This window comes from Triturus cristatus, chromosome 8 (genome assembly GCF_964204655.1).
Source record: "Triturus cristatus chromosome 8, aTriCri1.1, whole genome shotgun sequence".
NCBI classification, from domain to species: Eukaryota; Metazoa; Chordata; class Amphibia; order Caudata; family Salamandridae; genus Triturus; species Triturus cristatus.
The window spans coordinates 742856560-742884446 of NC_140591.1; the positions used below are offsets into that span (position 1 = coordinate 742856560).

Here is a 27887-nt window from a genome sequence, read left to right on the forward strand (position 1 = left end):
CCATTCTATTAAGGACAACGGAGGCGAGGGTTATGCTTCTCATTCCTTTACTATAAGCTCACAGCAGCCAATGAATAACACAATAGAAAAACCATGTGATGAACCATAGAGTCCCAGGGTATATAAGATTCCTGCATGAACATAGAGTCCTCTTTCTTTGGAAGACATAACAGTTAAGTCCATTCACGACCTGCTCCTGAAGGGACACCGGCAGACTAGGACTTCTTCAACCAAGACCTGAAGGTGCAACAGGGTTGGAAGGTCAGACTGGATCTCGGTCCGGATAACTCCCTCTTGTAACGAACAAATAACTGCATACCAGCTGTCCACGGCTGAACCGTATTTAAGCTTTATTTGCTATCGGCACCTGAAATAAAAGAAGAGCACCCGTAAAAGCCATTCCAGACCACTTGGAAAGTCAACAGCACGGAATCAGAACAAGACAAAAGGGTGGGAAAACATAACAAACTTAAGCAATAAATGAGCATAATCAAGCAGATAATGTGATACAATACATAATGTCCTCTGGGTGGGATAATCCTCGCCTCCGTTGTCCTTAATAGAATTGAAAATTCTTGTCACAAATGTTCGCAAATTTTTAATTCTATGTCAGGACTGGAGGCTCTGATTATGCTTGTTCAAAGCTTAGCCACCACAACAGAAGCTACATCCACAATGGGTTTGTAATAAAAAGCTTTAAAGGTATGCTCAGTAGACCAATCGGCTGCGCTCATAATTTCTGACAAGCTGACACCTGAGGAATATGCTTTGGAAGCCATCGCACCACGGGCTGAGTGAGCCCCAAATTTAGAAGTGTCAATTCCTGCTTCGCCCATGAGCCAACGCATCCAGCGAGACAAGGTAGCCGGAGCCACCGGGTGACAGGGTTTCTGCAGAGCAATCAACAATTGACCGTGCATGTCATTACGAAATTCTGCAGTACTCACCTCGTAATCCTTAACGCACTGAACCACGCACAGTTTGGGATTATTTGGAAAAGCTGGGTAGGTGACAGATTCAGTGTTACACTTAGTTCTCCTAGATAAAATAAAGGTGCCTCCTTCTGGGCAAAACCTACGCCCCGCTAAGTCCAATGCATGTACGTCAGATACTCGTTTGCAAGAGACTAGACATAGAAGCATCGTTAATTTAGCAGAGAGTTGTTTACGGGATAGGTACTTGTTGGAAGGCCAGGCTTCCAGAAATTTAAGGACAACTGAGAATATTTAGGACATGGAGGTTCAACCATCCTTACTCCCCGAAGCAGTTTGCAAACTAATGGATGTTCGCCTATGGGTTTACCAGCTAAAGGTAAATGACCTGCCGATATGGCGGACCGAAAGTTGTTTGCTGTTCTGTATGCCAAACCCAGGATGCAATAGAGGCCAAAAAATTGACAACTAAAGAGACATGTGCTGTAGAGGGATCCACGTCCCGTTGAGAGCACCAATCACACCATCTCTTCCAAGAGGAAGCATATCTCTTATGGGTAGTGGCCGACCAGGCTTTGTTGATAAATCTGTCAGCCTCGCGTGAAAGGCCCAGGATTTTCCAGCGGTCCCTGAAACCCGCCATGCCACTAGGGGGAGTTGGCCCGACCTCACCAACGGGTGAGGATTTTGAAGAGTGAGGATTTTGAAGAGGGTCCAGCAATAGGTTCTCTATCCGGGGGAGAAGAACTGGGACCGCACAACACATTTCCAAAAGTATTGGGAACCGTGCCTGTTCCTTCCATAACGGAGTTATTAAGATGAGTTCCGCCCGAAAGGCCCTGGCTCGCGCAAGAACCCTGGGGATCATCACAAACTGGGGAAATGCCTAACACAGGGACGCTGGCCGTTCCTGCAGGAATGCATCTGATGCTAGAGCCTCTGGGTCCGGCCTCCAACTGAAAAATTGGGGAACTTGTCTGTTGAGCCGGGATGCAAACAAATCTATCTGACAGGGACCCCATAGATGGATCAGATTCCGAAAAACCTGGGTAAACAGCATCCAATTGCTGAAGTCCTGCAGATGGCGGGAGTGTCAGTCTGCCACCTCGTTGTTGTAACCCGGGGGGTATTCCGCTATCACCGAGATCCTGTTCTGGAAACAGTAATGCCAAAAGTCTTTGGCAATCTCCGCTAACATCCTGGACTTGGTCCCACCCAGTTTGTTGACATAGCGAACCGCCAAAATGTTGTCCATCCGAAGAAGGATACAACAATCTGTCTTCGGGGGAGATAGACATCGGATTGCAAAGGAACCAGCTAACAGTTCTAGACAGTTGATATGTAACTGTAGTTCCTCTGGCGACCAGCGACCACCCGTGGACAATTGGCTGCAGCGGGCTCCCCAACCCCACCGGCTGGCATCGGATTCGATTATCACATCCGGGGCTGATCCGAATAATGCTCGGCCGTTCCAGGCCTCCATGTGGCTTAACCACCAGACCATCTCCAGCCTCTCCTCCTCTAAGAGTGGAATCTGTTCTGAATAACTGAGGCCTTTCCGGAGGTGGCGGATCTTGAGCCGTTGAATAGCCCGGTAGTGAAGGGGACCCGGGAAGATCGCCTGAATGGACAAGGCCAGTTAACCCACCATGCGGGCTAATGATCTCAAGGATATCATCTGCTTGTACAGTATAGACTTCAGTTCACGTTTGATGGCCCTGATCTTTGGCATTGGGAGCAGGAGCTGGCAAGACACCGAGTTGACGAGGAAAACCAAAAACTTTATTGATTGAGTCGGGGACAGCACCGATTTGTTTGGATTGACAATGAACCCCAACTGAGATGCATTTGAGCAAGTTGGGGGGGGGGGGGGGGGGGGGGAGTCGCTAAAATGATGATTTCGTCTAAGTATATTATGAGACGGACTCCCCGGGCTCTGAGCGATTCTACCACTGGTCGCAGAAGCTTCGTGAAGCACCACGTTGCTGACGACAGCCCGAACGGGAGAACTTTGTACTCGTAACAAACCCCTTTCCACAGAAACTGAAGAAACCGGCGATGAGGGGGAAAGATAGGAATGGATAAATACGCATCTTTCAGCTCCAGCCGGACCATCCAGTCTCCTTCCTGGAGGAGGTCGCGTAAAAGATGGATACCCTCCATCTTGGAAGTGCCTGTAAATAATCCATGAATTGAAATCTCTGAGATTTAAGACCAGTCTGGACCAACCCCCTTTCTTCTCTACTAGGAAGACCTTGCTTAGAAACCCATGGGGATGAAGCGTGGAAACCACTATTGCGCCTTTCCGTAGTAGGCACTGTTGAAATAAAGGTCTGATCTTGTTGGGGAAAAAGACAGGGGGAGAGGAAGAACTGTCTGTGAAGGGGACTCGTACAGTTCTAGCTTGTATCCCTGAACCGTGTCCAACACCCAAGCATCTTGAAAGATCTCGCGCCAGTTGTTGAGAAAACAACCTATTCTCCCCCCCAATATCACCTCGGAACAAGGGATCAGGCTCACCTGAGCTTCCGGCATCCTGCAGATTATTGGAGTTGCCGCCAAATCTTCCACCTTTGCGGAACCTGTTCCGGGATCTTCGAGTAGGGTAGAAACAGGAGGAAGTACTGGAATTGTCTTGGTACCCTCCTCTTTGCTGTCCACGTTGGGTGCCTTGGCTGTACCCCCGGCCGAACGAGCGCCCACGAAAGCGTCTGGCCCTGCCAAAAACCGGGCGGAACGCCTGTTTGAGCGAGCCCTGGGCCTTGTCTAGCCCGCTGAAGGTGGCCACAAATTTTGTCAATTCCTTTAAGAAGGGTTGCCCAAACAAAAGACCTTGCGCCAGTGGTCCCGATTCCGATGTGGACAGTTCTGCCAATTTGGGATCCAATTTTAGGAGAATGGAACTGCGTCGCTCTGTCGAAAGTGCACAGTTGGCATTACCAAGCTGGCACACTGCCCTCTGTGCCCAGCCAATCAGCTCCTCGGGATCAATTGCGAGGGACGACTCTTTGGCTCTAAAGCCAAGCTCAAGAGTTTTGTTCAAGGGACCTGCTATATCTAACAGCTTGTCCTGACAGGACCTCCTCCGATCTGTCAAGGCCCTTCTTTGGGTCCTTAGAATATTTCTTTAGGTATGTTCGCATCGAGGGGTCCACCTCTGGCGTATCCGCCACTTTATCTGCTAGATCAGGCCTAGGACACTCAGACCGAAGTCTTGCCCGCACTTCTTTATCAAACGCCTGACGCAGATGGGACTGTACATAATCTGCCACCTCCTGAGACGGGAGCCAAGCAGTAGAATTAGGATGGATAATATCTGCAGGCTCAAAATTGAGGACTTTAGGAGACTGGGTTGGGTGTAAATGTTTCTCCTTCCGCGCCTTTTTGGAGGGGCGGGGAGCCTCCTCCTGATCAGTGGAAGGGTTCGAGGAGGTATCCTGATCATCGTCGTCCTGAGGTATTTCGGTAATCGTGGCATCTGTGCTAGGGGCAGAGCGTTCCTGATCGGCCAGAGATTTAGCCAATCTCGCAAAATCTGCAGTATGGGGGTTCGCTCTACCGTGCCCCCCCAGATCTAGCTCTAGACCCCGAAGGGGGAAGCCAGCCTTGTTGCTTGGCATAGGAGCAACGGTGACGTTTAAAGGGTGCAATCCCCCTTACCAGCGCGGAATTCACAGAGTGCTGGACACCCGCGTCTAATGCCTCTACGAGGTCTTGCTCTATAAGCCCCGAGGGGTCCTCTTCATAGTAGTAGTAGTCGTCCTCCATATTCAGCCATTTTAGCACACCAAGTGTGAAGTCACTGACCCTGGAGAAATGTGGCCCGTAACCCGATCAACCAGTCTGATAAATGATATGCAGAAGAGGTCAGGGGGAGTGGTAACCCCAAGCAAGCCCAGTTAATTCACCAAAGGTGATAATCAATCGAACTTAGGACGTGGAGGGAGGAAGAGCTTGCTGACTGCCCACTCTAGGCAAAGCCTATGCTTGATTGTGCAGCCCCAGTGCGTGCAACCTATAGGGCGTCAGGGGAGCCAAACGAGCCTTCAATATGTAGCAAAAATCATTAATTGACGGGTCTGAAGCACCAAACGCTGCTTCTGCGTTCACTAAATGCCCGAGAATGTGACACAGGGCAAAGATGGCTGCCGCGCATGCGCGCTGGCCGAGGCTCAGTAAAATAGAAAGAGGGTCGCACGTCTTCTGACGCGCGCCCTTGCTCCCCGGGACCTCCCGCTCCACAACAAAGCCGCGAACTCCGGGGCTGGAATACACCCGCGCCGCGATGGAGAGATAACGGAGACACAGGCGCGCTACACCAGCACGGTGAGAGGCGCGCGCTGTAAGCGACCAACAAAGCTATAAGCAAAAGGCAAATTCAACGTTCGGCGCGCCGGCAATAATCGACCAAACAATATGGTATCTAAGAATTCACAGCAATCGGCATGCAAACGTTCACAATCTAAGTTCACTCGTCACAATAACGAATCACTTCAAGTACAAGGAAAATAATGGCACTTAACTGGCTGCAGAGCAGCAAAGAAAGATGACTCTATGTTCATGCAGGGACCTTATATACCCTGGGACTCCATGGTTCATCACATGGTTTTTCTATTGTGTTTTTCATTGGCTGCTGTGAGCTTACATTAAAGGAATGAGAAGCATAATCGGAGCCTCTGGTCCTGACATAGAATTGGCTAATATAGACCGTATCGAGTCCGGATGTAATTCTCGGCTGATGAAATACTTAAATTTATGAAACATACCTGCAAGTTGATACAGGCATTGGCATAGCCAATAGGTCTTGCTTTTGTGACCTTATAAGTATTTAGTTTTGCAGCACAATATCCTTTGTGCAACAAAATCAGCTGTTGCATGGCTAAACCTTGTACCATATAAGTGTTTAGCCATGCAACAGTTGATTTTGTTGCACCAACGATATTGTGCTTCATAACTAAATACTTATAAGGTCCCAAAAGCGAGACCTATTGGCAATGCCAATGCTTGTTGTTGCTTGAAACAAAGTGGGCCTAAGAAGGAGTTTGGTGTGGGCTCTAGAAATGCCTGTAACTTGCCTCAGAGATGGCTTTTGAAAAACACAAACTGTCTGAAACCTTAGTGTCTAGTTGGAGACTCTTCTACCAAGCACCATCTGAAACAAAGCAGCCCTGCTGGAGTGCAGCCTGTGCTAACAATGCCTGCCTTTTAAGATAGAATGCTGGCGCCGGGCCAGAGATGCCAGCGACATTGGTAGAGTTCAAGGCAGCGCAAGGGTTCCAGGGGAGTGATGCAATGCCACACTCCACCAGGAGGTGTGCAGACCGACAAACATCAGATAAACGCGAACAAAAGTACTTTGCTCAAACCTGGCACCATGGGGAAGAACTGGGAATTTGGAAAACCTGTGACGTGTTACTCTATCATTACCCATAAGTGCCTTTTGGAGGGAGTAGATAGATGGGAATCTGGAAGAGCACCCGAGCACCAAATCATGAAATATTTCCTCCCTGATTAACGATCCACTTTTTGCACTGACTATTTACTGTAAAATAATACCTAAACAGGGAAGTTGCCAAGCACATGAAGGCTAGCCCACCCCCCCCCCCCCCCCCCCCCGATGTGCTAAAAGACAAGTACTTTTTTCTGTAAGTAAAAACGCTGGCTGAACATTGCTTTATAGACTTTTATGTTTACTTGCATTCTGATTTTTCTGCCCCACATTTCCTCCCTGAGTAAGCTTGTACTGTGCTACCTTTAGGATCAACTGAAGAAGGGGTGTACTTGGAGATCAATTTTGGGATCCATAGTAGGCTTAAGCTGCAGGGCACTAGTGGTAAAAGGCTCTGATTGTTAGAATCTGATCTCACGAACAATTATCCACCCTGAAACTCCTGAAACAGTTTTCACAGCTTATCTGAGAGCCTTGAACATGAACTGAAATTCAGTGTAAAAAAAATATACATATTTGCTGATCACACACAGTGCTCCCTCTCCTTTTTGGACACTCTTGGCATCTTAAACATGCTCCACTACTGAATAGGGTCTGCCATCATACTGCTAATATCTTGAGGCTCCAAACAAACTCATGGCGCATCCATATAAGAGTCACTCTCACTCTACGTACAGTCCAGCCCATCATTTTTGACACTAAGATTAGTCCTCCAACAAAGCTTGTTTCAGGAACTCTGGGTGGAGAACCCCTCCAGGTCAAGAAATATCTCCCTATGGATGTAGTTTACTGAAGCGGAGGGGCAGACAAAGGCATACATCGGGAAAGAACAGATCCAGAGTAAAGCACAAGAACAGGTTGGAGAAGGCTAGCAATCTTAGCTTGAACAACCAGGGAACAGACCAGTGAAGGACAAACACTTTGGGTTACCACTAGGTTTGTACACAGGTGAGACTCTGAACTTCACACAGCAACGGGGAATGACAATGCCTCTGCACAGATTACTCTTGCAGATCGTCACTCTGCAAGCCCCATAGAAAGCACGCCGCAGAAGCGATTCTGTCTCCGGACCCTAGCACACAAACAGGGATTGTACTTGCATACGTGAGACCATGGAGCTTACTTTCTTAGTCCAGTACAGGTAGCCTGTGATACCCCTATGAACATTTGCTCACCCCAAGGCAGTCCACTATTGCCTTATCAGTATTGGACTTCTAATACTGATGTGTTGGTTTCATTTATTCAGAGAGTTGACTGCCTGACCTGAGAATCCCTAATGGCAGGATAGCAGATATGGTTAAGCAGACAAGCAGTAACATGGCAATTCTTGTACCTATCCCTACCTCAACATCAACCTTAAATAGTGCTTCTTTACACGACCTTTCTTTTCTGTTAGGCTGATCCTACAGAAATGCAGAGGGCAATCTACTATTTTTCATTACCCTAAGTTAGTTGTATCCACAGTGCTGTTATTTTCATTTTTTCAATCCCTCCTCTAGTGCATCTTGTACATTGTAGTGCATTACTGCAGTAGTTCCCGTGTGATGCCTGCAAATATAGAACAACACGTTTTAAATGTGATTTTGTGTTGCTTTCTTTAAGGAGCTACTTGCGGGAGTGTGGAGTGTAACGAGTTGTAACATTTTTTGCAATTTTGAGTAGCCGTTCAAAATTGCGATTCTACAGACAAACATTTGAAAACTTTGAGTAGTTTGCGGTCTAAATATAGGAATGACATTATTGCAGCAATGTTACAAGCATTTCACCTTGAGAGGTGGGGGGTGCTTTGCCATTTGTACATATACTCCCAGAGTGGATTGCAATAGTAAAGTCCAACCCTTTATATTCTGTCTACACCACAACCCATCCCATCATCCGGCCTAGTTATTTATCATATTAAGAACAGAAATTCCGACATCCTTTTCCATCCCAATAGCCATACCTCAGAAAGCCCATCCTGATCTTACTTAGCAGCACTCTTGAATTTGTACTTACTTTTGAATATGTTTTTCATCCATGCTCACCAAATGGGTCTTTGGTAATAAAAACGTTGATATGTATTCAAAAATATCCGCCCTCATTTTTATGTCTGGCTCATTCTAGACCTTATGTACTCAACAGAAAAAGGGCTTTTAGAAGTACTAGTTGGGGATTTGGCGCTGTTCACACATTGATTTGCTGGAGTGCGGCAAGGAATGTGCAGAACTTGTGTGCCTCTGCAGAAAACGACTACTTGTGTTGCACTTCTGTCGGCTCCCAAGGGGTTTTCCTTCATCTGAGATGACCACCGTGTTTAAACATGCATGCAGTAGCACGCACAAATGGAACACGTGGCAATGTGGCAACACATCAGAGGCTCCAGGGGCATTGCTGGGAGTCCATGCAGATTCAGCGTTGTGCTCTTGATGGGCCATGCGTATTGTCCCCTTCCTTTGGGCCAGAGAATAGCTTAGCGAACTGTTGAGATCTGAGGAGCTGTCAGCAGGTGGCCCAGCAGGCAGTGCTTCTCACCACTGCTGCACACAAAGAACCAGCATTGGCAAGAAAAGCTGTGTGGCCCTCTGTACTACCTCCCCCACCCCCCTCATTAGGTCTTGCATAAGCTGAGCTTTCCATCATTTCCTTAATTTTTTGATCTCTCTGTGCACCCCTCACAGCTCTGGGAGAGGAAGGAGTGGTGATGAAAGGTTTTTCTTTAAGGTTGAAGGAGCATCTGCCAGGACGTACCCAAGCAGGCCTATGCCATTCACTATTGCCACACACAAAAAGCCGATAGCGGCAAGAGAATCTGTGTGGCCCACACTTTCCCACACATCATCATTTGGTCTTGAATAAGCCCAGAGCGCCAGCTGAAGTAGCGGAGGCTTGACTCTGGTAGAAGCTAATGAAGAACCAGGTAAGGTACTTTCTGCGGAGCAGCTCCAAGGACTGCGTGGCTTAGCGTAAGTGGCCTCCTCATGATGCCCCCATTACCTCTCCTCCTTTTAAGTGCCCCTGCTCTCTGCAGTTCTGCTTCTCTCCATTGCACTGTGAGCTGCTGCCCGCAGGTATACTGTAACTGTGGTCAGGAAGGACACCAGGGACAGCTGGGTGCTCATGTCCCTCAAATCAAAGCCAATATGTGGTGGGAGTATGAGGAGAAGAGCTCTGCAAGGCAGGGTCTCACTGAGGCTGTCCTCTTATCCCTCTTCTGCCATTGCCCTGTTGCTCCTGCCATTGCCCCGTTCCCCCACCGAGCAGCTATTCTTCATTTCTGGGTGGCCAACGAGAAACGTCAAACTACCTTTGTTGTGCCCCTGCTGGTTATTCTGATGCCTGCGTGCTCAAATGTCTCACAGAAATGGGCGAGTACAGGGTGAGTGGTGTGCATTGTGAGTGCAGGATGAGGTGAATGTCTGTATGAGTGTAGTGAGTTCTGCATGTGAGAGTGTATAATGAGCGTAGGATACGAAGTGACTACAGGCGTACTTGCCGTTTCTGCCTGCCTGCAACGCCGAGACCGGAGGAGCCACAGACCACAGCCCCCAGGGTGACTCGTGGCATGTACGCCGCCTAGAATCTATTTTCGCGCCAGGAGGCGCTAAATTGCTAGCCAGGGCTTCCGCAGCATGGGACGCGCCCGGGCCAAGGGCACGGCCATCCGAGGCCGGGCCGGGCCTACTCTCTGTGCTTCGTTCTCCCCAGCAGAATCGCCCTCCGTCTACCTTTCTTAAGTCGAGTTTCATTCCCCAAGCAAGCTGCGGACGATCAGGTATGGAGCTAATCCCTTATTTCTTCTCAATTGTCGCTCCTTATTCATGCACTAACTATTTGGCTGGATCCATGGCTGGTTACTGGTTAAGCAGTTGGTCTCCCGAAGCATTTTGGTCAAGTTAGCCTGGACTTTAGCATTTTCCTCGTGGTTTGATGCGCTCTCACCGCCTCTTAACTGATAATCTGATATCTACATGTGCCAGGTGCGGTATCGATCTGAGCGTCTTTAACGCTGCCCTCATTAGAACAGGCCCACTGACATTAATAATGGGTAGGTGCAGGGTGGTGGCAGGACCTACAAGCAAAGAGCCTTTACTCATTGGTAGCACCATGGCCTCGCAGCTGGGGTCCTGGATAAGGAGATTGAACTGGCTACCAGACATTTATCCCGCTCACCTGTTCACCGTCCTGCATTGATCTCCCCAACCACCGTACAGGCCCACACTTTAACTCGGTCTCATTCTTCTGCGGTAGATCGGGTTGAGCTGCCGACATCTCGGGCGGGTGGTATTGTCCCTCTTTCCTCGATAGTTATCACCCGGCGTACTGCACTCCCTCCAGTTTTAGTCCCAGCCTCTGAGTCAGGAAAGCCACTTGCAATGACCTGAGTGCAGAAGGCGCAAAGAGGAAGCGCCCTTCAGTGGGGCGACCCTGTAAACGCAGTAAAAAATCTTGTCCTCAGTCAACTCCAGTAGCTCACCCGGTTACATCTAATTTGGATGCGATTTTGCTAGGTATGCTTCAAGCAGCACTATTGTCAGCTCTGGACACCATATTGAACCCTATTTTACATTGCCTTGCTGCCTTGGAAAAGAACCTCTGTGCACTAACAGCCTCCTTGCAAAGGGACTGTGCGTCTTTCACCACAGGTCATCCCCCTGTAAGGCCTCCGACTGCGACTGCCCTTCCCAGCTCTAGTGGCAGTGGCTCGAGGGCAGGATACGTGGTGGTGTCTACCGCTGCCCAGCAGTCAAACATCGAGGCAGCTGTCACCTCAGTACCAACTATGATCAGGCCCGAGCCCGTGCCACCTGATCACCCAATCACTTCTAGGGGGAATATTACCTCGAGCCCTGTCTCCTTTCCATCCCGCCAACCCCTGAGTGTTAATGTTGGCGGTTTGCATCGTTCTGCTGACAGGCGAGATGGGTCTGATGTTACACCCCCTTCCCGCAGTGTGGGCTCTGTCCACCTCCCTCCCGAGTCCACCCCTCTTGTCGTGGTGTTAGCCAATATACCGAGTCTTTAACCCAATAACAAGGAAGACTTTTGCCAGCTAAAGGACAAGGTGGTGTACTGGCTCAATTCTAACATTGCCCCTGGTCCTAGGGTGGATAACCAAATTCTTATGGTGCAAAGGACCGAGTGGGTTGGTGGCACCAATAAATCTTGGCAAGGGGACTGTATTCTTGTTCATTTTAATAACTCAATTACTTTAAACCACATTTTAAGTTCAGTAGGGCAGTCCGATTATAGGGGTTGGAACTCTGCAATTTTGGCACTTCAGTTGGGTTTCTTCAACAGACCTAGTAATTTTTGTCCGGGCACTGACCGCGAGCGGATTTCTGAGGGGAGTTACGGGGGCCGTATGGAGGGGTCCTCCGGGGTAAGCACCGCAAATAGGTTTGCCCCATTGAGCACGCTGGAAGACTGTGATTGATGTTGTGCAGGCTCGTCCGACTCTATGGTCCATGCATCACAGGGGAACGTTCCTCCCCGTAACAAGCTCTGTGTTAAGAATGGAGGGTGTAAGTTCCTTTCCTGGAACATTGCGGGGCTGGCAAGTAAGATAAGCAATCCTGGGTGGCTGGCCCTTGTGAAAACATTTGATCTGATTTGCCTTTAGGAAACCTGGGCCATTGAGAGCAATTATCACCTGGATGGCTATAAAACTCTTTGTCCCAGCAACTCCGTCCTCGTCTGGGAGAGCAAAGGGGGGAGCTTATCACATATGTTTCATTAGCCGCCCTTGATATCGCAGTATCTGTACTTCGTGCCTCGCCCAATGTACACGTGATGTTGCTGTCTAGTGGCAGGAGTAGACTCCTCTTGGTAAACTTTTACAATGCGGGAGCCATATTCGAGGGTGGGGGTAACATAACACAGCTGGGGCTGGTATTACGGCTTGTATCCTGAATGTTCAGACCTGTCATCATATCTTCTTAACAGGGGACTTTAATATCCATATGTGCGGGGATATTAGAAAAGGAGGAGTGGAAGCCATGGGTTGCGCACGACAATCGGGCCTGCAAATGGAGCATACCCCTCAAGGTAGCGAGCTTAACTCTTTTCTGCTTGAATTTGACTTCACATCCGTCATGAATAAGTTGCCCCTAGGGAAAACTGACATCGCCCCCACTTTTATTGGTTGAGGGTGTGAGACTTTTATCGATTTAACTTTTATATCTACCCCCTTCTTTTCTTTAGTCACAGATTTTTTTAATTCAGACAAGTGAATTCAGTGACCATAATTCTATTTGTATTACCACAGACTGGTCCAGAGTATATGGATGTTCCGAGGTGGGCGGGGGAGGAGCCCCTCTTAAAGTGGCCGATGCAGGTAGGAGTTTAAAATGGGGGTGTATAGCACCAGAGTCATTTCATGAGTCTCTCACAAATAAGTGTCGTATGGAGTTTGCCACTTGTCTCGATGGCGAGGCCGGCGCCTTGGACATCCTGGGCACTTTTAGCACTATGTCTACCACAATTTGGAGGCTATTGCGTGCCCCGGATGGGGGCAGGGAGTCTGCAGGCCCAAGATGGTTTGATTCTGTATGTTCCCAGGCTTCTAGGAAGTTGAGACAGGCTTTGAGCGACAAGCCCGTTATATGGTGGCGGTTAAAGGTCTTCGTAGAGCATATAAGACTGCGTTAGCAACCCGTAAGTCCACCTTGAAGGGCGAGGCCTGGTTGGACCTAGTGGAGGCAAGCACATTGCGAAATAGTTCTAAGTTCTGGGTCATCATTTACAGCCCATTTTTCTCAGAAGAGAGTGCTCACATATTAAACGCTCGCATCACGGAGGATGATTGGGTTCATCATTTCGAGGGTGTCTTTCAGCCAGACTCTATGCCTATCGAGAGGCAGAATAGGGTGGAAGGTAAGGCGGATCTCGTCTTCTCCGAACTAGAGGTTAGAGCGGGCGTATTAGGCCTGACAAAGAGAAAAGCCCTGGGGTCAGACGGGATTCCACCCGATCTCTATATCGCCCATATAGAAACCTGGGCGCCCATCCTTACTGCTGTTAATAATGCTTCTGTCTGGGCTGGCTGCCCTGACTCCTGGGCTTTATCGACCATAGTCCCGATATTTAAAAAGGGGCGATCGGGACAGCACCTCATGTTCTAGGCCCATCTCCCTCTTGAATTCCGTGGTGAAGGTGGTGGGCCGCATGTTTCTTTATACATTGGTATCTTGGGCGGATGAAAGCGACTTCTTTTCTGAGATTCAATATGGGTTTTGCCCACGTCATTCCACTGTGGAGCAGTGTCTTAATTTGTATCTTGTCTAGAACAAGTACACAGTGGCTCATGCCTGCCCGGTATACCTAGCCTTCATGGACCTGTCCTCCGCATTCGACTGTGAACAGGTCCAAGTTATGGCAGCTGATTGCATCCGTCGGCATTAATGATAACATCATTTGGTTTTTGAGGGATCTTCATCGAGACTCTAGGGCAGTTGTACGTTATTCAAAGGACTTGAAAGTGGCCCGCCAATTCAACATAAAGAGGGGGGGTGCCGGGGGTGTATCCTCGCACCCTTCCTTTTCAACTTGTATATCAATTCTTTAGGGAAGGTTCTTTTAGACACTAATGCAGACACTCCTGAGGTAGGCAAGCGCAGTCTGCTGGTCCTCTTATACGCGGACAGCGAGGACTGCAAGGGGCTTACAACCTATTCTCAACTCTTTTGCCTCTTCTATGGAGGAGCAGGATTTATCAGTGAATCATTCGAAGTCATACATTATGCAAGTGGATCCTGGTACGGCAAAGGCAAAGCAGCCCATTTTTAAATTAGGATGTTCGTTAATACCTAAAATAAATGTCTTCTCCTACCTGGGAGTAGTATTTGACGACTCCCTGAGCTGGTGCCCCCTGATTAACCGCAAGAAAGGGGACGTAGTGAAAGCAGTTTTTAATTTTGCCAGCATAGTGGGAGGGAAGCCAATAAGGACTCTCCTGAAGATTTACCAAGAAAAATGTATCCTTAAGGTTAGGTATGGGAGTGAGATATGGGGTCATATTGAACTTGGGGCCATGCAGAGCTCCGAGAACTCATACTTGCGAAAAGTTCTCTCTGTTCCGCAGTGTACTCCATCTTATGTTGTTCACGAGGAATTGGGGATGTCTTTCCTTGCTGATGATGTAGCTTTCCGCCGTTTGTCCTTGTGGCACCAAGTTTTGTCAAAGCAGGAGAATACACTTAGTAAAGAAATCAAATGGGATTGTCTCACACTTGTACATGCCTTGCGTATCCGATGGCTCCAGTACATAAGAGTTGGCCTCGCCAGGCTTGGAAGAGTAGATTTTGTTACGAACCCAGAGGGTATTTGTAAAAGGGACCTCGTTTGGGTCAAGGAGGGGTTTTAAAGAAATTGTCATCTTGATAGAGAGAGGAACAAGAGCTGTGTAAACCGAGTGTGCGAAAATATGTCTTAGTGAAAACAGTGCCTACAACTGAGCCTTACCTTTTAGGGCCAAAAAGTACCTACGACCGGTTTCTTTTGACGAAGTACCGGCTCAACCTCTTTCACTATTTATTGGCACACCCCCAAGGTTCTCAGAGACCAGTGCCTCATGCCCTGTGGATGCGACGGAGAGTCTCCTCAGGACATGATGTACTTTTTAATGTTTTGCACTTTTTATGTGGCTCCCAGAAAGTTTTTTATCGTCCCCATTTTAAATAAATTGGGTTTTAGGAGGGTGAGACCAGCTTTTATCTTTTTACAACTTCTTTCTAGCGATACTGTCTTGCACACTCTTAGTTTTTTACGGGATGCCATTAGACTTAGGAAAATCTGCAACTAATATTTGTATTGCAAATCATGTATTTTATCTTGTGTATTCGGATTTTAGTATATCTGTGATTTTGTAACTTGTATGATGGTACTTTGTAGGCTTTTTGACTTTTATGGTTTTATGCTTAAAGCTGAAAAACTTTTCTTGATGATGACTACAGGCTGAGTCTTCTGCCTTTTGTAATTAATGTGTATTGGTGTGCCTGCGTGATTACTAGGTGATGGGTGTTCCTGTATGAGTGCAGGATGAGTATGTGGCTTTGTCAGTTTGCAGTGCGTCCATGCAAGTGCAGGGTGAATGTGTCTGAGGGCAATTACAGTAGTACTAGGAGTGCAGTGTGGGGTGAGCGGTGTACCTTACTGTGTGCAAGCATATGGGGTCTGTACAAGTATAGATTGGGTTGTGCCTTTGTGAGTGTGGAGAACAGTACATTAAAGCCAGACGTCCTGGTGGTGCCAATGCTAGTTAAGGCTAGACACAATAATAGATACTCTTTTTAGTGTATGCTGCTCCATATTTTAGCATTTAGGTCAATTATTCAGTACTGCAACATCCTCAAGTATTGTAGTTGAGTGGCTTGTTCTTTGGTAGTGGATCTGACTTGCATAGCTTCATTAAAGACCTACAATTTCTTAGAATTGTTTTCTCCCATTTTTGCCCCTTTCCTCATAACCTCTTCTAAAAGCCCTTGTCCACCAGCCCAGTTCCACATTTGTATTTCCACCCACACCAGTCTGACAGAATGCTTTATCCCCAAGGGTCATTTTTCACTAACTGGATGCACCATGATTCCCCAGGATGCATTATAGTCAACCTCATTTTGTGGTTATTTTAGATGTGTTGAGCAACAGGGTGCAGCTCTACAAATAAACTTGAGCTAAAGTGTCCTTTTCTTAGCGCATCTTGTGTGTATGTTAATAAAGAGTTAATGAAGAGTACAAAAAAGGTTAGCTTCTGATCACCACGCTGTCCCTGTATCTCGGTTTAGGGACTGAAAGCAATCCAAAAGCAATGACGCCACTTCACCTTTGTATTGGGTGGAGTTCTGTGTGGCTACAAAATTCTGTCTCTCACATTTAAGCGTGGTGCATTGAACGAAGTTAAATCGTGTTACCGTGGGTGAGAAAGTGAACCTTGTAGAGCTGATTCAGAGTCTCTGTTTACGCAACAGAATTTTGTATCGCCCCTTCCGCAAAGTCTTTAAACTAGAGAGTTTGAACGTCATTTCCTGGGCGCCCCCCTTAACTAAACAGTTGAAATTGTAGTTTCATGTAGCCTGGTTTTGTAGAAGTCTCAAAACAAACTACTGGGAGTATTGAGAATGTCAAGCCCTCAACTGAATTAATCCCCCCCCCCCTGAATATTCCATGGTCATCTTTTTCTTGTGATTGCTCTTCCATAACCTGATCACATTTTCTTTATTGAGTGCATTTACAAAACCTTCTATAAGCAAATTACCTTCAACTCTGTGAGACCCCTAATGATGGATATTTTGAATTTCCAACTCTTATACTTTACTTGGACAAATCATATTCATGTTTGAATGTTTTTGATAAAGTTGCTGCTGCTTCCAAATCGGTGTTTCAGAATTAGAATTTGTCTAGTTTAAAGGTAAAATCCTCAGTTGTTTTGCCCATGCTCTGCAATTGTAAATTAGATTTGCCAGAAGCACTGAATGTACTTTTTAATTCTTTGAATTTCTCACAATTCACATTAATGCCAGCAAGTCAAGAGAGGCCCTATTCTCTAACTTTTGATCTGGTTTTGATATGTAGGGGGCGTGTTTTAGGAATTGGTAGAGGAGGTACAGTAGTTATTTCAGGATCCTCTACGAGAGCAGTCTTTCTGTGTTGCCTGATAAGAAGCTGGATAGCTGTGAAATATTCTCTGATTTCTGGTGAAAGTGCTAAATCTGGCGTAGAGTATTTCATTGCAATTTTTTTCCACTGTACTATCTCTATCACAGATTATGCCTGTGCTAGAGCAAATTCCACTTGTGCGTGGTCCTCCGGCATGAGCACTTCCCCTCAGAAACCACTCAAATCAAAATTGAGACTATGATCATTTGCTTTGTCAGGTTAGTTTTTTGTTCCATTTTATTAAATAGAGTAGTTAGCAGAATTCACCCAGTTAGCTAAATGGACCAGCATAAAATATTGTTTAATCGCCAGGCTTATGTTAAAAATGTCAGTGATTAATTACCTTCAGAAAATTGTTTTTAAAAAACAACCTTCATCCTAGTAGGTAGTCCATCTACTTGCAATGTAGTGTGATTTCTTTCAGAACGTACTGGAATGAACTAGTCACTGATGCACAAGCCTAATCCTGGGTATTTAAAAAGAAATGTTAGATTTTATGGCTATTTCTACTAAATTATAAACAAATGTAACACACTATGTATGAGACAATCGCAAAGAAGAATAAAATCCAAACTATTTGCTACACACTGAGTCAACTTTTTATTCTAAATCAAAATAAAGTCACAATATTCTGTTCAGTTCGTGCGAGCAGCATGACTTATTTGATAATTGTTTTTGTCCTCCACACATGGCACACAAAAACAACTCGACTACCTGACCACTTGGCATTATATAATGCATATGCACTAACTATCTGCTGACCAATCACACCAAATCTTTCCTGTAAAGCATACTTCTTCATGTACCAGGTTGACTTCATTATTCAATACACTAGCCCAAAGACACACATTCTATAAATTCATTATTGACAAAACGTCTGCTGGTTACTTGCAGGAATTTTCCAGACTATTGTGACCTTCTTGTGATTGATTTAATATAGAATAAAGTTTGGCTTTGTACCAGACCACAAGTATTTTACTCTTCGCCGCTATTGTCGAATACAAACAGTCGGCTACGTGTTCAAATTTGGGTTTTTTCATAAGTTGTTTGACCATACCTTTCTTTTAGGGACCCATTATCTATGACTGTTTCAGTAGCCGGCCCTGCAAATTCAGCATTTTTGTTGAAAAAAAATTGGGAGTGAGCAAGGGAAGTGTTATGGGTCTTCCCATGGCTGAAGATTCCTGTTTGGAATAATTTCTACTAGATCAGTTAACTAGTTGTGGTGCTCTCCACCTACCTGTGTTTCTCAGAGTAACGGATATTTTGTAGGTTACCTGTCATTTATGTCTTCATTTGTTTCTGATCAATCCATTTAGATTGCTTCTCTGTGTATTTTTTATATCACACTGCTAAGAGTATTTTAGCATTTCCTCTATCTACAAACCTTCTAGATTATATTTGGATGAAGCAGATTAGATCAGGCAGAGCATCTAACTCTCCAGCTTTAAAGATCTTTTTCTAAAGCGGGAGCTGTTTATGTATTGTGACTTGTAATAAATGTCTTCATGAAGCACGTCAGTTGATCGTGTTATATAATGGTCCCTTCTAGAATACATACTGCCACATCAGCTTTGTAGTAATCCCTCTCTTGTTGAAATCTGCAAAGCTCATCTATGCAAGTCTATTAACTCCTACTTCAGACATTACTGTTTGATAATGATTCTAGAGCGAGTCCTTATATAGCCTATTCTCAAACATTCAGGGCTACCTACCTGCGCTACAGGTGTCACTGCACATATGGTATTCTACACTGCATGTTTTGAACAAGCCAATTCTTGTTGGAAAAGTAATTTACCTGTAGTGATGTCTCTGTAAGTTTCGGATATGTTGAATAGATTTGCTTCAATACACATACATTTTCATTTTTGTTTGTGAAATTTGAGCCATGTTGCTGGGGGCAACAAAAAAAAGCAAAATTGGTCCCTTGAATGTGTTTGTCTAGATTTGTCCTATCTATTGACTTTTTGTCAGTTAATTATCTTTCAGTGATGTGGGGGTTTTTGAGAATGTTCCTATGCCTTTGGAGTGGTGTGGTGAGGGTTTATTTTTGTAGAAAGCTTCTTATACACACCTGAATCTAGGGAAGTGGTACACAGAACTGATTTAAAAACAAATGTTTTCTTTTGCATATTGAATATTTAGACCTGCACTTCTTTTTGACCTTCTCTGTTCTTGTGCATTTCAAAAGGTGTCTTTCGATTCCACAAAGCATCTGAGTGATACTGTTATTAAAAAACGTCAGCTGGAGAGGCAGAAGCTTCAGGAGCTTGAGCAGCAGAGAGAAGAGCAGAAACGTAAGGAAAAAGAGGAAGAAGAAAGGAAACGGGAGGAAGAGAGGTACTGATTATGAATGATTTAAAGAATTGACACTTGCATGTACACATGTGGGAACGTAGCCAAAAAGGCAGCAGAGGGGCTGTACCGGGACAAAGATAAACGAAGCGGATGAAATAATAGTTACGCTAGTGTCAAGATTGTGTAAAAAAGAAAAAGAATAACTAAAGTACATGTATAATAGTAAATAATCTTCAACAAACCAGGGAAAGGAATGGACGTACACTCTGCTGGTGAGTGCTGTAAGATTCCTTAGACTTGGCTGTCAAGCCACTTGACTGTACGTGCGTTCCTTTTGCTGGTTTGTTTTAGAGGATTTACTTTGGGTGTTTACGGGCACTCACCTGTGCATGCACTTCTGCTCGTTGTGGCCTGAGGAGCCTGATGTGAGTAAACAGTTTGTAGATATCTAGACAATACTCTTTCAGGCTTAGAGTGCTGCATAATTTATGCAAAAAGGAAGCAGTGAACTCTGGGAAATTTAAATGTTTAGGTGGTTAGCAGCTTCTTTAAATGGAGCACCCTACAACATCATTGACACCCTGAGTCTGCTCCCCTCAAAAGTCTGTTTCTCTAGCGGAGTTTTTAAACATAGGATTAGGACTGTGCTATCCATTCCGAGCTAGAGAACGACAAAGCCTTTTGACATTTTTACCGCAAAGTCTTTAAGCATAGATTAACAAGTGCCATCCAAGCTAAGTTGACAAATGACCAAAGCCTTCTACTACACCAGAGACAGTATTACAGCTTTTGATTGGTAAAATACCATCCAAGCCAACCAGGAATGAATAAGAGCAACAACCCTTGATGTGTTTTTCTCTAGTTAAGACCTCATCAGAGAGGTATAGTTTGTCCAGACACAAAGTAGTACCAAGTAAAGTCAAGACTATCCTTTCAGGCTTAGAGTGCAGCATTTAATTTTGATAAAAGGGAAGCAGGGAACTAGGTAGTGCCTGGAGTGGTGAAAGGCTTTAGTCATTTTTCAGCTCTGCCCAGTTGGCAATTGCTAATCCTGTGTTTAAAACCTCTGCTAGAGAAAGATACATGTGAGGTGAGCAGATTCAGAGTGTCGGTGGTGTTGTAGGGTGCTCCATTATTATATTATATATAATATTTATTTTGCACAGTCACCACTGTGTCATGGTTGGGTCAGAGTTTCTGTAGGAAGAACTTTTTTTGACGCTGGAGCTTCTCAAAACGTTCCAAAGAAAAAAGGATATTCACGTACACTCCTTCTTATAGTACTTCTCTGTAGTTCGTCAAGCAGGGGCCAAGAAAAAGGGTGGATCCCAAAACGTTTTTTCCTATAGGAAATTTTGGGAAGTGATGCAGAAAAACGGAACTATACTAAATTTGGCAGAAGGGTAGAACTTTATTCTGAATGTGTTCTTTTTGTTATTTGGTGTAAATCTATTCAGCCATTTTTAAAGAATTAATATGCTCTGATGTACTTGAAGTGGTTAAAAAATAGCTATATCTGGCAGTTGGTCCTGAGGAAGTCCCACGAGACTTCTGCGGTACTGCAAGTTAAAACAAGCATTGGCAAAGCCAATAGATTTTGCCTATGCAAGATCTATTGACTTTGTCAATGTTTTTTTTAGATATGTTGGGAGTGCAACATGGCTAAAATAAAGGAAAAGTAGCACTATTATTGTCTTTACTTTGAGCCATTTTGCACAGCAGCCCATGCTGTGCCACATGTCTAAGAAAACATTGAAAAAGCCAATAGATCTCGCATAGGCGAAACTCGGTCCTTTCGTATTTGCAAACTGAGTATAAAATCAAATGAGTTCCTGTAAGAAGCAGTGAAGCCGGCCTGGAACGCTGGTGGGATTACTTTACGGAAGATCTCTGTCACTTAACACTGTTAGTTATAACAAGCATTGAAAATGCAATAGGTCTCGCCTTTAATTAAATTATAGCCGTTTGCTTTGCTAATGGTATTGTATAGCAAAGCAAATGGCTTTAACTTAATGAAAGGCGAGACCCATTGCAACACAGGGGTGGTTCCTCCGACAATCCGGGCAAGAGGAAAACGCACCCAAGATTAATCTAGTCCTGAGTTCTCCCTCCTCCATCATTAGGAGGGGCAGAGCACATGTTTACAAAGAGGGTATTTTTCGCTGCACCGTTCCTTGGCACAGGTTCCCCAGGGCTCACAGGCCGGCACTTTCCCATGATGGACATGTGCTCAGAGATGGAACTTGCTGTCAGTCACATGACTGACAATTCCTGATTCAGGCCTTTCAGCCTCTGTTTATGAAATGCATCTACAATGCCCATGACACACATTTTAAATGTAAATATCGAATGAAATAGTTTAATACCCATCCACAAAGCATTTGAATATGGTAAGGTATAGAAGGCGCTATATAAACGTCAATATAATGTCAGAGTTCCTAATTGAGGGAAGTGCCACCCGTAACTCCAAACACACAAGATCTTCAACCTCCATTTACAAGGAATTGCACAATAAGTTCGCATGAGGTAAAAATGCATGACATGAAAACAGCATGGCAATTTATAACCCTCATGCATGACTAAATTACTAGCGCTGGGCTCCCACAGGGTATCCTGCTACCCATTCGCAAAGTGCTAAAACGGGGGTAGTGTGAGTGCCATATAAATACTTATACCATATCATAACTGTCTATGCGTCCAGTGCTGTGGCAGAAAAAGCCTGCGACAGCCTTCTTTGTGTGCATGATTGTGATCACGTGACACAGGTCGTGTGGCATCTATGGGAGACATGGCCAGACATGCTTGAATCCATGCTGCCCTTGAAAAGGTATGTGTGTGTTATTGATTCGTGCAAAACTCACTGAACACCTAAAGTAAAGGAGACTCATATGACTGTCACGTGGAACATGGCGTTGTTCTTTTGAAAAATATGTTATTAAAAAAAAAAAAAAAAGAATATACTGAGAACCGAAAAGCACATTGGAGGGCGTGCAATGACGATTCCAGGGAAATAAAGAACATGCTGATCCTGTAATCCCGTCAAGTTAGTTCAAGAGCAACTATTTTGTAGTCTCTAGTTGGGGCAGCGCGGCCTGTCTGAAGCCCTCCTAATGTGCAGTGGCAAAGCAATGGTGTCACTGGTCCTAATAGAGGCAACACAACTGTCTGGGCCCAGCTGACCTCCCAATTAGGTAGACACTGTACACTAATATATTGATCAGAGCCATTGTAATTATACATTTTTTACAGCTGTAGCTTTTTCCACATTATTATAGATTTGCTACATTTGCCACATAATCCATCATGGGATGCATAAAAAATGTTCCTAGGTCGACTGGATCAAAAGTTAATAAAACGCGCTGAGGTGTTGCCGTGCAGTAGGAGGCCCTTCACCAAATCTGAATGGTCACATTACTGTTGCTTTTTGCTTTATTTGGGAGCAGACTGTTAGTGATGAGGTTAAACATTTGCCCAGATAGTGTTAACATGTGTAAAAATTCGAAAATGGCGCGTTAATACTAACACAACTAGTGATGCATTATCCCACTTAATTTGCCCTATCTTGCCGCATGATTTAGTCAATCCTGCCACATAATTTGTTCCTTCCCTGTCCCATACATGCAGTGGCCCTGGTTATAGCTCATGTATGGAATGGTCTGTGAGACGCTGGTCGGACCAGTCCTCTGCAGAGTCTGTGACGGGTAACTACAAAAATGGCCAACTCACTAGTACTTATTGTAATGACTGACTACAGTAGGATGAATTGTATTGCAGATTTCTGCAGCGAGTGCATTTTTACTGGGATGTTTGGCGCCCTCTGGTGGGCTCTGGATGGAGTAAACTTTGAGACGCTCACGGTGTCATGGGCGGTCAGCCTGCGCCTCTCAAAACACAGTGCACGCACCCTGGGCATATTCTGGGGTCTCTACGTGCCAGTTCACGGAGTGTGGCATCCAAAGACGGGCACAACCATCTACTCTTAGACCAAACAGCGCCATATTGAATAACATTTGCTTCAGCCTGGAGTGTGCGTGCATTGGCGCTGTGTGGTAGGTGGTGCTCTATGCAGCAGATATCTGCTCAGAACAACCCTCCCACTGGCCAGAAGGCCCGAAAGACTAGCCCTTGTCGCAACAACTGCATGCACTAGTAGCCGTTCTAGGGGTGTGATCGTGAGTGGAAGGTGGGATGCATGCACCTAGCCACAGAATGAGCCTGGAACTGTACTAAGTTGTGTATTTTCTATAGTGTGCCTCGTGCCACAAACTTTCAGGTCCGTAGCGTTGCAACCACCTGGGATTACTATCACTCAGTTCTGATATTCATTACAGATGTTCCACAAGTTGAACAGCTGAGTGACCCATCAATGCGTAAACGTACAGCTGCAGACTACAGTTTGCATCAGGCACATTGACACACTGAGCTATCTTTTTGAGACCTCATAACCCAAAATGCACAAATGACGAATAACTTTCCTAGCCTTAAGTGGAGTATGGCTTCCCACCAGCAACAACGGCAAACCAGGGGCGAATCGCAGGCCCCTGATGCCCCCTCGGTACAAGGGGGTGGACACCCTTCAGGGGGTCCGCATTCAGTCTCAGGGTTATGAATATCTGTGACTGACATATGGTAGTCTCACCCGCATCTCCCCCCCCCCAACCCCCCCCCCCCAAACACACACCCAACCCCAAAAACACGTTCTGCAGGGGTGGGCTTGCATCATTTAGAATTACGCCACAGCAGCAAGCGGTCACCAGGCAATTACCCTGACGTATGAGAGGCGTGCCAGACTAGACGTTGTTTGGGGTGTCATACGATGAGTCAAGGGGAAAGCAGGGCTCTGACCCAAAACGGACTGACTCCGAATCACAGCCCTAACCTCCTTCCTTCCACATCAACAATCACTGGACCAAAGAGGGGATATTTTCATTGATTGGCAAATATCCCTTCCAATGCCACTGGATAAAAGCGTGACTAAGAGTCTTTGATTGGTCAATATCCGATCCAGTGAATCAATGGAAATTCCAATAGATGCAACATAAACCATTACGCAGCTTAAAGACAACACATGTGAAAATGCGAGGATTGATCCATTGTACACAGAATTTCAAAAACTGCTTCTTAAATCAACATTGTATCTGTATATTATGTAAAATACTCTTTCCTAAATTAGAAAAAGTGCTGTGCAGCATTTCCCATGTGTAAATCTAGTGACAACGTGTTTTTCCGATGGCCCTTGAATAGTACCAATCTGACTGTCTGCCTGCTGTCTGTCTGTCTATCTGCATGTCCAGGTAAATCATGTCACTCTCTGCGGAAGTGAGGGACAGATGGCTAGCTTAAAGAAGAGGCAGGCATCTCTTTAGATCAGGAAGTTTTTGAGTATAGATGACTGTCTCCATGCGGAGTGTCCAATGAGGGTTATTCCACGTTCTTGGGGAAGGCATAAAGACATAGCGCCTTCCGCTCTCCTGAGGTGTGTGACTAGGCTGGATAATTTTCTGCTAATCGACTGGTGTCTGTAGGCCGGTAATCAGGTGGTCATTTTTCTGTCAGACGGAGCGTGTTGCACACTCCCGTGGTTCTAACTAACTGGATTTCCTAAACTGCGATCTACGATTCGTGCGCGGGTTCTAGGTTTAGTCAGTTCCCTGTATTTTGTTCCCTCTAAATCCGTTAAAATCCATGTAGCTCCGCATCATCGTTTCGGTGGATCACAATATCAGGTGACTAGGCAACCATACCTGTGACTCCAGGAGTTAAACATTCGCTGCTCAATTCGCAGATGAGATACGGACAGGGCCAGTTCGGCCCTTCATGCTTCAGGGGTCGACTTAGACGGTATCATTTTGTTAAGTCACTTACAACATTACGGACCTGCAAAGTTGTGTTGGAAACAATACTGGTTCTCAGTAGTTCCATTGGGGTGAAAGCACTCCCTAGGAGAACGCACACCCGGAGTCATTGCCGACAGATCTGTGCTGTCAAGTGCTCAGTATGCAGCTCGCACACATTGCAATGCCACCTCCCTGTGCGCGAGCTGGGTGGTAGTGCAGCAGCATGTAATACCCTGCCTCGAGAGCTGCGAGGTGGGCCCAGGGTCCAGAGAACAGTCGTGAGTGTAAGTCACAGGCGTTAAAACAAAGCGACGGCTGAGGTGCTATAGGCGGCGGTGCCTACATATGAAACCGGCGCGTGTCTGCCTTGTATAGTTGCAGCGAGCAGTGAAACTAGAAGCTGAATCAAGCGCACGGTGGTACCGTGTGAGCGCGCGGTGGGAGCGTGTGAGTCAGAGAAGAGACACTATGCGCGTGCACATCGCATGTCTCCCTTCGCGCACCACACCGACAATAATAGTCTCGCCAAGGCAAAGCCGCGCATGCATTGCGTTCGCTAGGCGAGACCTAAAAATCATTCAAACCCTACCTTTTAGCTGGGTTAGGACTATAGAAATACCATATTCAGGAGAATTTGGCAAGAATTGTCTGTCTCTGAAAGGGGGGTTGCTACTACAGGGCAAAAGCAAGGTCATACTGTTCTTCCTAGGTCAACAAAACGTAGACTAATGTGTGTGCCAATTGTAACAAAATTAAACCTTTTACCTTGTTTTTAGGGAAATAGCACTGGGGCCTGGTTAGCAGGGACCCAGTGCACATCAGTCGAAAAACATCCGTACCAGTTGTAAAAAGTTGGGGTGACCATGGAAAAAAAAGGGCACTTTCTTACAATAGGCCAACAGGGATCATATATGCCCGCCATCACATATGCCTGTCTCACGGATTGCAATCTTGTTGGACTGGGAGTGTGCCCAAAGTGCTACCCTTATAGTGGCTAAAGTCTACTGCCTTTACCAAAACGTAAGCAGCACAAGCATGGTGGTGGCAGCATCCCATATAGGGATCAGTAGGAGTGAAGAGGTCCTTTTTAACCTGTGTGACTGAAGTGAGGCCTTCAGGCTCATTCATTCAGAGTTCCACTATTGTGTGCTCTTCTCGTCCTTGACCTACATCGGACACATTGGAGATGTGAGAGACAGGCTTCTCCTGTACACTTCAAATGGTACTCTTTGATTCAAAGAGAGATCACAAGGAAGCGACCTGAGCACATCTCAGGAAGATGAAGGGAGGATGAGAAAATCATAAAGAGTAGGACTGAGGCCCTAGACTAAACTTTTGATACAGTTATCACTGTGGCTGACATACCGCAGTGAACTCTAGTGCCTTCAGTGGCCTGTGTTGTCGGGCTCTCAGCTATGGAGTCGCTCCTGCTGTGACAGACTGCTTTCAAGAGGGCAGAGGAATGGGCACTTGTAATGTAATGTAATGTACATTACACTGCTTTCAAGAGGGCAGAGGAATGGGCACTTCAAAAGGAAGTAGACCGCTAACATAAACGTTAAAGACTCAGACTCTCAATCACATTTGGTGTCTGGAAATGGACTAAAAGAAGAGGAGTTTGAGACATCAAAAAATGTCAACCCCTGCCCCTCCCCCACCAAACTCACCCTACCAGGAGGAGCTGTGAAAAACCTCTGGTCCCTGTGGTTGCACAACCACGTGTGAGGAACTCTAGGACTGCTGAGAGAATCCTGTCTCGCCCATGAGCAGGGAAACTAACCTGAGTCAGCCCCCGCCACTCCAGTGCCTGCAGAGGGGGCGCGGTGCTCAGTAACTCTGGTCGTTCCGATCCTGCAGGTGTGGGTAAGGCTAATTTCGGGCCAGTTGGCCCTGGGGAAATTTCATTGCTAGATTGCGCTGCAACGTGGGAACACTTATGACATTAATATAGAGTCTGAGTGGGCTCTGACTACTAGTGGGGCTTATCCTGGATGTTCCCTAAAGTGAATGGGGAATAACTAATCACTAGAGCGAGGAGGGAGTGGAACAAAGGTAACTACCTACGAAAAACTAGAGCTTGGACCTCAGGGAGACTGTGTAGTTTGTGAATGTTGTTTTATACTTTATGTTAATAGCAGTAAGGATAAAATACTTCTCTTTTTGATAAAAGTGTTTATTCAGCTGCACCATAGGATATTGCTGCTGCGCATATTTTGAGTTGTAAGCCTGTGTTCACCCCTCCTGTACCTACCCAACCCTCCCCATACCCCAGTGTCCCCTAGGGAACCTTGGACTGCTCTGCCCAGGACATCAGGTGTAAAAGGCCTCCACTCTCACAGTTGAACCCAGTAACCCCTGCTTGCCCCTTGGCCCTCTGAACTGGGTTTGAGAGGGCGAAAAACATACGCAGCAAGCAAAACAAACACAATGGGAAGCATATCTGCCACCAGGGGACTCTCATTGACCTTGTTTTGATCCATTTCTTTCTCAGACACTACTGCCAGCCACACAAGTGGGACAGCATTTTTATTGGCATAAGTGGGGTAACTTGAATATGAATATTGAGGATTCCTACGGATTACAGAAGTTTCCATCATAGAAATGCAAGGAAAATGCATGACTTCATGGAAAGGTAGAGGTTTGAAGGGCATTGTGAGTAAGAAGACCTCGTGGAACCAACACAAGGTACACCACCCTGGATTGCCATGGTTTTCTGGTTTTCGAAAATGTCTGTAGTTGGTA

At 45.9% G+C, this 27887-nt stretch overlaps 1 protein-coding gene across 2 annotated transcripts in view; it reads left to right on the top strand.

Annotated features, from left to right (window-relative positions):
• The window catches only part of AKAP17A (A-kinase anchoring protein 17A), a 68605-nt gene that overhangs the window by 14151 nt on the left and 26567 nt on the right, over window positions 1-27887 (top strand). For both annotated transcript variants that reach the window (XM_085622158.1, XM_085622157.1), the window contains exon 3: window positions 19202-19350. In XM_085622158.1, coding sequence (XP_085478284.1) covers window positions 19202-19350 — 149 coding nt within the window. The remainder of the gene's footprint in view (window positions 1-19201; window positions 19351-27887) is intronic.